Genomic DNA, 12,563 nt, shown 5'->3' on the forward strand with positions numbered 1-12,563 from the left:
TTGCAGTTTGTATGAAGTCAGAAAAAAATCACCGGATTGCCTTACTGCATGTAATAGAGTGAAAACCTCTTGAGCCACCTCATTTCTTTGTTTTGCTTCCAAGGAGCCAGACTTTCTTGGCTTGACTTTCTTTTCTTGTTTTAAAGTCATTTCGAGGGTCTTTAAATGTATTTTCATTTGAAAACTGGCTGCTTATTCATTCATTTTGAGTCCATCCTGGTGACTGACCAAAGGTAACACAGTTTGGCAGGCATAAAAATGTCCTTTTGTACCAACAAGGTGATTATAGGTAACTGAAACTAAACTAAAAACTACAACTAGACATGAAAACTATCATGAAAAATTAACTAAACTAAAAATATAGAGGTAATATGTTTAGTTTTAATATCTGTCAGTTTGGTCAAAATGTACAGTTTCCCTGATGAGGTATTTATGGGAATGTTTGGATGTCTACAAGACTGTGAGTCCACTACGTTTTCTAAATCTGCCTGCATCCACACAAAAAGCAAAAACAACACTGAAACTAAATTAAATCTAAATAAAAACTATTAATGGAGAGGCACAGGCGAGAGAACAAGAAAATAGTGAGTGTGTGGTGAAACTGGCATTTCATTCTCTTATTTAATGGTGTTGGGCATTGGTAGGATGGGCCAATCATATTTTAGGTCACCCCGCGGATAACCCATGTGGCCACTGATTTTTGAGTCAATGCTTGTGCAATTCTAAAATGTAATTTTATAAATAAAGTTTTATTACATAAATACATAAATAATGTAGATTTAAACAGACACTTGAACACGGGTATTTTGATTACATTTTTATAGTCAAGACATTTACACAGTCGTAAATAGATTTATTTCTGCATTAGAACATATGGTTTCCACACAAAATAGAGTCAAATCATTTAGAACAAAAGTGTGGATCGGTCGTATTTGACTGATGTGACATTCAGCAGGAATTAGTAGTAAGGTGCGAACAGCGACATCATTCCATTTTCGGATTAACAGTCAACATGGTAACACAGTTAATGGAATAAAAACAAAAATCCAACATGGGCTTGAGAGTATATAAGCTCACATAGTCACATATCTCCTCACCACCTGTTTAACTGCAGCTTCACACAAAAATGCAAATAACTCTACATTCAAATAAAACTGACTCATGTTTTAGCTTTAGACAACAAAATGAAGACAAAGTATAACAATCAGCGACAAGATCTGTTTAAAACACAACATATAACAAACACAATTTAAAAGAAACAAGACGTCCAGCATTCATTGCAGGCAGGTTGTTGTTGTGGTAGACCGTCCTACTAACCAGTCATCCTTTTAAATGATCCAAATGTAACCATTATGGCCCTTTACTAATCCGAGTGGCACACAAAGTCCCACTCACTCTTCTTTGCATGAGAAATCACCCGTCACCATGGATACTGACAGATCTCAATGTTCACCCAGCTGTTGTGTTATATTGCTTTCTCCTTACTGAACTGTAACAATCCCGTTTGATTTCCACGTAGATTTTATTTATTGATTCTTAGCTTTTACTTAAAATAATGGTCTGAGAGAACCGATGGTTATGAATCCAAGTATTAGAAACACAGCTGAGAAAATGTATTTCAGAAAGCACCCTGCAGCTTTTTACAGTTACCGATTTAGACATAGAGCAGTAGTTACAATAGTCACTCTCTTTTAGCTACGTGTTTGGTCTTTATCCAAATCTGACAAATATAATATTTATAACAGAAAATATGTTTCTTTTTTCTGCTCACTGTAAAACAACTTCCTGGTAGGTGCCTGCAAAAGTTAAACAAAATAACACAATAGTAATAGTAATGATGATAAAGTTGTGTTATGATAAGTTTTTCACTGTGACCGACACCTTTCAAATGACACATCACACAAAAATGAAGCCGATTTAAAGATGCCCACTAGGATGTGATGCACACCGCACATAAAGAAGGCTGATTTTAGGACAGTCTACCAAAATGTGATGCATTGCTGGTGTTACTGATGATCATTTCAGACCACAATTCCAACAATTCCTATTTTACCAAATTATTTTGAATTAAAATTCCATACAGTTCCATCCCAGGAGTTCCTTTCATGTTTTCTGCCATCTTTCAAACATTCACTAATTTTGCATCTCTGCACTTATTTCTGTGAAAATTAAAATGAGTGACACAAAGCCAAAACAATCCCTTTAATGTTCTGTTTCACTGAAACACAAACAGTACAGGCAGTACAAAGCATGTAGGCAACATGAGGAAAAAGCTTTATAGTCATCAGTAAATCAATGCTTTAACCACACCTGTTTCAATCTATAAGGGACACACATATAGTCAGCCTGTCCTTTGGTCCATACAAACATACTGCGTCTTTATCCTTTTTGTATATAATTTGCTTTGTAGTGTAACTCGGTGCTTTTGGGGGATAAACAACACAATCAGCACATTAAACCCAACAACAGATACCCACAGTCAAACACATGTACTACAGCGCATTGAAAACATCTGGAGCATGATAGTAGAGGAGGGTAAGAGAGACTGGTACCTTCAACCAAAAGCACTTCAGACTGAACCGACTGCTTCCTTCTTTAAAACATCACACTTTTAACTAATCCTAACACCACAGTGAAGCTGCAAACAACATTTGGAGCCTGCTTCTAATCCACACACAGCTACCACTTTACTGGGAGCAACCTTTAGAAAGTTTGTCCTAAAAAATATAGTTTTATCAATCTCGATGGTGACGACACAGATCAGGTGGGAGGATCGTTTTCAGCTTTGGACATCGGGTGGAGAAGAGCTTTTGGTCATTACACAACCATTATTACATAAAGCTTTCCTGACCCTTTAAAACAAGCTGAAACAACCGTTTATACAACATTTACTGAATTTCTCATGTGTTTTTTTTTTCAAGTAAAAACACAGAATATTCTTTCAAATTATCCCTCAACTTTATTTGCTGGTGGCTTTTAACATGAACTGTATAGACAAGGCAGTGTTGTGACAGCTAACCACACTAAAAACATCTAGAGATAAAATATTGCTCACAGAACTATTGGTATTTGATACAGCAGTGACTTTAATCAGCCATATCAGACACAAACACCTGGGTTAAACACTACATCATGGGGAAAGCATAACTATCCAGTACGGTGTGGTCCCATTCACGTCACTGAGCTGTGTGGAAAACAATCCCGTCCGTCGTCTTCTACCCATTTTCACAGGCATGTTTCAGGACTGGGGGTCACGCCACCATTTAGTTGGGGCTCTTTCAAGAACTTTTCCACTTCCTGTGAGTCCACTGTTACGCTCTTTGGCCTGACCTCGTCTACTTTTTCTTTGTCTTTTTCCTCCTCCTCCTTCAACTCCTTCGATGCCTCCCTCTTTGTTTCCTTCTCTTGCTCCTCTCTCTCTCCCTTCTCCTCTTCATCATTTACCTCCGAAGGCCTGCTGCATACTTCTGTCTTGGTGTCATCTGTGACTGTGATGCACTCAAGTTTGTGAGATGGATCCTGGGGCTTCCTTTTGATAAAGAAGAAGTTGCAGGTAGCTAGAACCACAGCGGAGAGGACCACCTCGCTTCCTGCCAGCAGGAAGACATACATGTATTTCTTGGTGGCATCAAGCAGTCGGCCTGAAACGGGAGAACACAATGAAAGATGCAATGATATAGTAGAAATGATTTAGCTTCATTTGTGGCAATGCTGGTTTAAATAAACATTAAAACTATTTTGACTACATATAGAGACACTTTTATGGATTCTTTATAATTATCTGAATTTCTGCACTCATAACTCATAAAATGTGCTCTAATATTCATGTACAACAAAACTGTAGACAGAAAGTAACTAACCCTAACATATGAACAGTTTTTATGAAGTATACATGCAAAGCAATTAAAAGTGTATGTAGGAGCCAGGTGCTGTTTATCAAATTGTTTTGACTAATTGATCATCAGCAAGTGTGAACACATCTTTAAAAATCATTTTGGCAGTTTACCAGTCTGGTCTTTATTGGCTACAATTAGCATGTTCATGACTGTCCAGTTAGAAAAGGATGAACAAGTATGAACAATGTCCTCTGGACAGATAAAACCAAAGTGGAGATGGCCATTATGTGCTACATTTCATGAAAACTTTCATGCACGGTGGTGGAGGAGTGTGGATTTGTGTTTGTTTTGTGGCCGCGGGACATTAACTCCTCTGTATAACAAAGTATTCTAGAATAAAATGTGAGGCCGCCTCTCTTATAGCTAAATGTTGACCGAGAACGGGTCATCCAGCGGGATGTCAACCCCAAGCACGGCAGCCAAGCTGCAACAGAATGTCTGAAAAAAAAGTGCTGCAATGGATCTCAACCTGATTTAAATGCTGTGGTGGGACCTTAAGAGAACTGTGCTTAAATGAATGCCAGCAAACCTCCATGACCTGAAGTAATGCTCTAAAGACAAGTGGGTGAAAATCTTAAATCTTTCACATGATTTGAGATAGTGATAAAGTCGTACAGAGAACAGTTACTTCAAGTTATTTTTGTTAACAGTGGTTCTACAGCTACTGACTCGTGTATAAGACATGAGTCAATTAAATAATCACTAAAGTCCCAACCATGAACCGTTGGTCTTGGATACAACCTCATATCTTCCTGTTTGGCTCACAATCAACAAAACTACTACCAAATAAAACAAGTCTTCCTTTTAAATTGTGTAAAAAAAAAAAAAAGAAATGAAAAAAGAGAGAAAGAAACTAGAGACATTCAATACGATGAGGACAATCTCAAACATTAGCATAGGCCTTAGAGTCCTATGTGCACTGTGCTCACTGACTGTCACAGAACGGCTGTGTGCAGGCAGGAAAGGACCCAAACGCAGACTTCACGGAGGCCAAAGGTAAACTCAAAATCAGTTGTATTGCTGACACAAGGGAAATGATACAAAACTATACTGGGACATGTATAAACTAGTAAACAAAGAGGCACACTGGGAAACACACAGCCATGAATGAGGGAGACTGCGACACTGGACAGAAGAAAACAAAAGGCTTAAATACACAGGGAATGACGAGGGAACAGGAAGCTCATGAGGAACACAGCTGGGCCAAATTATACACAACGAGACAGAGGACGCAAAGCTAAACATAACACATGAGACAAGGTACCGTCAAAGTAAGAGAAGCAAAGCAAAACATGGCACAGATGGGAGACTACCAAAGTAACAGGAACACACACAGAGACGCTGGGTCAAATGGCCCAGGATGGTGACACTGACCTGCGCCCGGTGGCCCCACCAGCACAGCAATGGCCTCCATGAGAAGCACAAGGCCAATGGCACTGGAGAACTTCTCAGTACCGACAATTGCCATGAGAACCTCAAACTGTAGGGCACCCACCATGCCATAGGAGATGCCAAAAAACACACAGAATACCACCAGAGATGCATAGTCTTTGGCCTGGGAACAAACATGAAATAGTGAAGAGAAACCTTCAATGTTTTCACTTCATTTTCCAGTTCAAGGAAGTATGTGATCACTCACCTGTGAGCCAATCAGGTCAGTGACTCCATTGAAGAGCATAGCAAAGCTGAAGAGGTAGACGCAGCGAGGACGGACCCATTTGAGTCCAGCAATTATACCGCACGTTGGCCGTGCAAAAATATCAATGAATCCCAGGATAGTAAGCAGTAAAGCAGATTTGGTGTCTTCATTTCCCAGCTCCTTGGCATAACTAACAACAAACACAGGAGGCACAAACAGTCCCAGCACCATGATGGATGCCGCCACAGTATAGATGACAAAGCCACCATCTTTAAACACGGAGAAGTCCAGAAGTTTGGCTTTTGGCTTCTTCTTCTCCTCTTTCCCCTCTTCCTCCTTGTCGTTGTCCTCTTCTAAGCTCTTGGCCTTGAGGTTCTTTGGGGCCACCAGAGGCTTCATGAGGGCCCCGCACACACAGCAGTTAAGCAGGATACCACCGAGGATAAGAAATCCTCCCCTCCATCCATACTGATACTGAAGGACCTGTCCCAGTGGCGAGAGGCAGCAAAGGGCCACGGGGCTTCCTGCTGCTGAGAGACCATTGGCCAGAGGACGCTTCTCGCTGAAGTAGCGGTTCAACATAATCAGAGATGGTTGGAAGTTCAGGGCTAATCCAAGACCTGCAGCAAATAAAAGAAAGGGTTACACTCTTCAGCCTTTTTAACATGAACTTACCTGCTTTCATTAACATAGTTTTCTTTTTCCCTACATTTCTACATGATATGGAGACTAGCATTTAAAGATGTTCTTAACCTTACTCTACTGTTTGAGATATGCTCATGCAGAACTTGTTTACATGACATCAGCCATATGATTAAATATCTCGTAATTGGTATAATGATGCAAACTTTCTGACAGCATCTCCTGTAAAGTATTTGTGGTGTTGTTACCTTGTAACCTTTGTACCACTAACCTACATTACGGTTTCAAATGCTGCTCAATGATCCGATAAGCACTTGTGGTGGAGTATACTTTCACTGTAACCTTAACCCAGGCGGCACACCGGGGTGTTCTCATTATCAAAGCTGCAGGCATATCTCAGTTAAACACAAGGTGTCCTTTGGTGAAGGGGCTTGTTTTAGCCCAGACCACAATATTTCCCAAACTTAACCAAGTATTTGTAACCATGTGTACCTTACAAAGCACCTTTTGGTGTTTATAAACCTAAGCAGCTTATAAAGAGCCCAATGGGGGAGGGCGCAGGAAGGAAAAACAAATGCAGAACAAGCAGGAATAATTTGATTATGATGTACTGAAATGTAGGAAAAACATTAATGCATTCTTCTAATAATTGTATTGTAATCTATTCTTAATTTATAGGACGTAAAGTATTGTGTGATTTTATTAGACAATGTACGAGTGTTCGTGACCTGTAATGACTCCAGCAGTGAGGTAGATGTGGATGATACTTGTGGCAAAGGAGGCCAGAATCATTCCCAGAGAGGCAAAGAGGCCCCCCACCATCATGACTGGACGACAGCCGAAGCGGTTCACCAGCACGCTGCACAGGGGACCTGGACAAAGTGTAACATAGTATAACTGCATGCATCAGGCGCAGTGTGCAGCGCATGAAAAGAAAAGATATCTTTGGAGGTTTTGGAAGCCTGCAAGCGAGTATTAAGGTACAAACACAAGCATTTTCCAAAATTTCACATTCCATGTTAATATGATATAAAATATCCCTCTGAGAATAAGAAGATACATTATTTTCAAAAAGAGATCATCAAAGTCTCGAGCTAACCCTTATTTCTTTACACAAAGCTCAAGAAATGAACCAGTGTTTGTGTCTACATGTCAGACAAATTTGCAAAGAAAATTTTTAATTAACACACAATTTGTTCCAATTTCTAAATCTGCATCTTAGGGTGATGCCATAGATTACACAGTTTGACAGCAAAAAAATAATATTTTTGCAACAATAAGTCGATTCCCAAAGAGCTACTAGCTGAAAACATGACATCTCAGCATGGTGTGTGTTTCCCTCTTTCTGTCTTTCTCACGCTTCCGGGATTCCTGTTATGTTTGATCCAGGGCTGCAGACTGTGGAGTTTTGTTCTGTGCAAAACTACACAGGCTACAAAATGTGAATACTGAATAGAACGTGTAGCAGCCTACCTGTGCCATAGAGCATGGCCAGCAGTATGGAGGAGATCCATGCAGTGTCGCTGTATCCAACACCAAACTCCCTGATCAGCTCTTTGAAAAATACGCTGACCGCTTTCGGGAAAGCATAGGAGAAGCCTGTGATGACAAAACAGCCGGCCAGCACTGCCCAGCCCCATCCTCCGTCTGGAGCCTTCACCCTGGAATCACCCACATCCAATGCAACACCTCCCATAGTTCTTTAGGGCTGTATCTTAAAGAAGGCAAATGGAGAAGCTGGAAAAATAAATAAAAGCAACAGCAAGCATGTGGAATTAGTTTGTGTCTAATTCAGTTCTGCATGAAGTGCCTATGTTCTAATAACTGCAACAACATCTGTTCTCTGTAATTATGAGGAATCAGAGAGGTGCATGGTACTCTAAGCATGGCTAGCTCTCAGCTCACAAGTCTTCACTGTGATACATCATCAACAGCTCTAGACTCAAGCTAGGCTGATTGGCAGAGAAGAAAGATTTTTAGTAGACAGGATCTATGAACACCCACAAAGAATCAAAACTGTCAAATGAAACAAAGAGTACACACATTATGTTCACTTTTTTAAAAATGTATTGTCCATCTTGTTAGCCACACACTCTAAAAAAATGTGGCCTCAGTAGTTTAAATACATCGAGGTGACAGATATATCATAATTTAATCATATGTTCCAATATGATAACAAACAGAAAATGTCCCTTTGCCACTGCAGTGTATTTGTGAAAACGTCGTCAGTTTGGTTCCAACAATTATCCCAAACCAAAGACATGGAGGAGTTTTGTTGTTGACTGACCGAGTCTGACACCTGACCTCAATGCATGTTTTTATGTTTTTACCCTCTCCCACTTACACGAGTGGAAAAATAAGATGGTAGTGGTCGCAGACTTTAGACAGATGTCATAACAAACAGTGACTCATGTAATTCATTTTTTATGTCTCCAAAAACTTAGTGGGTTTTTTAAGAACTGACCAGCAAACAGATTTTCTGTGTGTAAAGTAAAAGACCATGAAAACTGTTTAATCTTGAAAATATTATTATATCTTTCCAAGTAAAATTGCTAGAGTAGAGATTAAAGAAACCAAAATAACTCATCATTGTATTTACTATTAACTAACTATGTAAATAAACTACTGGTAAGTGTTAAAACTTGTTCAAATATAAAGAGTTTTATATTATTTTAATATAGCTGTTAATGTTGGTTCAGTTAATGCTTCAATCAGTTGTTATTTATAAGACAGCAGAGAGTTACATGTCATCCTATAATGCTTTGTAATGGCTAGCTCAGAGATTTACAGGCTCACCGGTCCTCTGGAGCGATACATGGTTTTTACCTCACAACCATACATCAGCACCACCACTTACACTCTGATATTTTCATGTATTGTATGTAAATCCAAATTATATATCCATTTTTATTTTGGCGTGGAGGAGGGGTGGGCTTAGCTGCTTAGATGCTCAGCTGCTGGTGGGACAGTGAGGACACAGCCAGCGGCTCCATCAGTTAATTTACGACCCCCTGAAGAAGGAGAAGGATTGAAATGCATGTTTGAAATGCAGACTGGGCTCTTGTTAAACAATCAGCAATCCTGTGTCTCTAGGTAACATGAGCATTTCAAGCCTTGTGCTGTCAGGATTGTGACGTGGCCAGCCTAAAAAAAACAAAAAAAAAACAAAGACCACCAGAGCCTGTGCATTACTCAGTCCCCAGGGCAATATCCTACATTATTACACAGTCACATCACGGAACATATCTTGGGACTATTGTTTGGTCTGTGATATCTGCTTTCCAAAATGTCCTGAGTGTCCTTGAAAAGCAGATAAAGTTACATCTCTGCTAAAATCGACTTGATTTATGCTGCACTGCTTATCCACAAACAACTCAAGCACACTCTGTTGTAGCAGACGGATGAACCAAAATGCCAAAATGTCGCATTTTAATATTTTTCCACTGTGAAAAGTTTTCTGCTGCATGCATTCAAAAAATTGGGGAATGTAGTTTTAAGGCCTTAATGGTAACTGCCCCAAAGTTAAATAAATTATTGAATAAATAAAATCAGAATTTTTCTTTTACAAAAATATTTTAAGGGTATTTTTTTTAAAACTACTTCAGTAACATTTCTTCCATTTTTAGCTTTTCTTTTTCTAAAGCCAAGAAAGATACCAATTAAAAATATATGTGATATTGTATATTCTGTAACTTCATAGGTTGGCCCTCTACTCTGAATTTTTATTTTTATTAATAGGAAGAACAAAGTACTGCTATGGTATAATATCATGAAGGAATGACTGTTTTGTGCTGGGACCTTAAAACTGCACTAATCAATATTTCCATGGTAACAGTGGATCAATTTACGATGTGTACTCACACTGATTAACCCACGATTGTCCCCTTTCCTGTGTTCTGCTCAACAGAGGGTATTTTTTACCGAGGTTAATAACTGCTGATTCCAGTTTCACTCAAACCATAACTTTATTTTCATACAGCTGTTTTCAGCAAAACGCTCTAAGAAACACTTGCTTCACTATGAACACAGCATCCAGCATTTTGAAGCATTTAGCTGCTAAAGAGTTACATGTTTCTCTCAAGAGTTCACAAAAACCCAGAGACTGTATATAAAAGACAGACATAGCCACTGTAATCTGATTTTAGGTGATGGTGTATCAACCCTGTGCCTGGTTCAAAGTGTCTTGACTTGTTTATGTCTTCTTTAGTTAATAGAAATACACTTAAAAAAATCAGTGTTTGTTTTAGACCTTTCTAGCTTTTTATAAGTATATGCACAGCACATCTATAAGTTCAGTTTTTAACAACTCACTGTGTATGCTGCACCCCATGGGTTCATGGTGTCGCAGGCACCCAACATTTGAATCACTCTTTACTCTTTCCAGCAGACTGAGAATAATTTAAGCTCTATTCTACGGCTTCCCTGTGCTAATGTGTTTATATTAGCCTAAAACCATCTTTTTAGCTAGCCACTAGGTAGAACATTATTTTAGCACATGTGTGAACCCTCCCCACATCGCTGCTGTATAGTTTGCCGTCTGTTCCTGTGCAAACTGATAGCAGAGTTGTATTTTTTGTCTGTTTTTTAGTGAGTTAGCAGATGGTATATTATATTTAGATTTAAATTATGTAGCTAACTTCTAACTCAGCTAAATCTTTTGTGTGGATGCCCGGATGTTTATTGCAACACCCTGGAAAAAAACCACACTGAAAATTTTATTGGATTTTCTTCATTGTTATTTTAGCAGCTCTGATCTTTCAGTGGTGCTGTTTTTGATTTTGAGTTGTCAGACTTACCTTAAGATTACTGTTTTAGTATTAGTAGTATTCTAACAGTAATTTTTTTTTTTTTTTTTTTTTTTTTTACCACATTTTAAAGAGACTGAGACCATAAATTACTTTCTTTTTGAAAGCACAAAGTAGCCCTTTGCTGGCCATGAGAAAGAAGCCTTTTAAGCCTCATATTTATCTTTTATCTTTTATATACAGTTTGTGTAAAGACCGAAAAAGAAAGTAAAGTGATTATACTTTATAATTGTTAGAAATATGCCGATGATCATTCATCTTTGCGCCATATATTATATTCAAATATTCAAACCATTTTACATTTCTCACATTTTTATAATAAAATAATGTAAACCAGAAGTCTAAAGTCAGGAAATATATACAAAATATTTTAAACAGTAAGGTTGAGAAAATGTATACAAAATAACTTAAAAAGGGGTGGGTTTATAGCTGTGATGATGTCATTGTTATTGATTTATTTTTAATTAAGAGTTTTTTTGTTTTGTTTATGTCTTTTTTTAAAATAAATTAAATTTAAATTTAGGTGTGAATTCGCCATTAACAATATTTTCATACCAATATAATTTTGATTTCAACATTTTAAGATAAAAGTTTCAAGACTGAAGCAACAAATCCTTGCTCTGTGTATACCAACGTCACTCACATCCCAACAGGGAGGTTACATCTTGAAAAGCCTATAAGCCATTATCCCTGAATACCGACGCACACCTATGTCAAAACACTATCACGACACGCAGTCAGAATCGCGTGAGAAAACCTGCATCAAAATTGAGCTATCACGAGAGATCACTCGTCCCATGAATATGTGTCACTGTGACAGAGACTTTTCTGCTCCAATCGTCTCTAAATGAAGTTGAATTTCTATATAATACATATACTGTATATAACAGGGAGAGTTAATGGTTCCATCAGTGATATCAGGAGCTATCAATGCACACACACTGAATAACTGTTGAGTGTCTTACCGGGTGATGCTGTCCTGCCCTTCCTCCAGCCTTCTGCTTCAGCACCGGAGATGCGCGTTCCTCCCCGCACGTCTGCCTGCAGATCATCACAACGGCAAGGAAGCCCCCATGCTGCTGGGTCCTAAAGCCTACACTCCACTGACGTCACTCAGCAGCATCCAATGATGAGCGTTTGCTATTTTTAGTCCTTTGTTTTTATTGGATAGTCTAGGTGATACCGGAACAGGTGATTACTGTTTTCCTTACGAGTGCATCCCATGAGATTATTATGGGAGTTTCAGATAGGAAGTCTCAATATAGAGATGCAGCTGGATGTAGTACTTCTGATAATAACCATTAAATTAAGCCTAAAATCTGCCTTTAATTATCTAGTTGCACAAAAATAAAGGCTGTGTTTTGAAAAGCCCATAGAATGATTTCCTGGGTGTTGTATGACTGCAACAGCAGTGGCATTGTAGCTGAAATGCAAGATACAGATTCATTTATTATGTACGGGAGACCTTGGAGGACTTTAATAAAAAGGTATTTGATATATTTACCCAGAAAATAGGCCCCTTTAGGCCCTGTGTGAGGGCTCTGTGGGCACACCCACAAATCACCCACAGTATACAGTCCA

At 38.7% G+C, this 12,563-nt stretch overlaps 1 protein-coding gene across 1 annotated transcript; it reads right to left on the bottom strand.

Annotated features, from left to right (window-relative positions):
- Positions 1–1,657: 1,657 nt before the first annotated feature.
- si:ch211-234h8.7 (uncharacterized protein LOC561627 homolog) lies at positions 1,658–12,026 on the bottom strand. The gene is made up of 6 exons (XM_031739740.2): positions 11,948–12,026; positions 7,651–7,914; positions 6,906–7,049; positions 5,536–6,155; positions 5,271–5,451; positions 1,658–3,641 (listed from the first exon to the last, which is right to left on the bottom strand). Exons 2-6 carry the CDS (start codon positions 7,871–7,873, stop codon positions 3,226–3,228), a joined length of 1,584 nt encoding a protein of 527 aa, XP_031595600.1. The 5' UTR covers positions 7,874–7,914; positions 11,948–12,026; the 3' UTR covers positions 1,658–3,225.
- Positions 12,027–12,563: the final 537 nt, after the last annotated feature.

Source organism: Oreochromis aureus, linkage group 4 (genome assembly GCF_013358895.1).
Source record: "Oreochromis aureus strain Israel breed Guangdong linkage group 4, ZZ_aureus, whole genome shotgun sequence".
Lineage (NCBI taxonomy): Eukaryota > Metazoa > Chordata > Actinopteri > Cichliformes > Cichlidae > Oreochromis > Oreochromis aureus.

Bases quoted from the DNA above. Each gene is read 5' to 3' on its own strand.
- si:ch211-234h8.7 (XM_031739740.2), bottom strand. From the start codon at position 7,873: ATGGGAGGTGTTGCATTGGATGTGGGTGATTCCAGGGTGAAGGCTCCA. The intron at 6,156-6,905 runs GTCACGAACACT...TATTTGCTGCAG, and splicing joins CACTGCTGGAGTCATTACAG to GTCTTGGATTAGCCCTGAAC. The intron at 3,642-5,270 runs GTCAGTGTCACC...CTCCCGTTTCAG, and splicing joins GGTGGGGCCACCGGGCGCAG to GCCGACTGCTTGATGCCACC.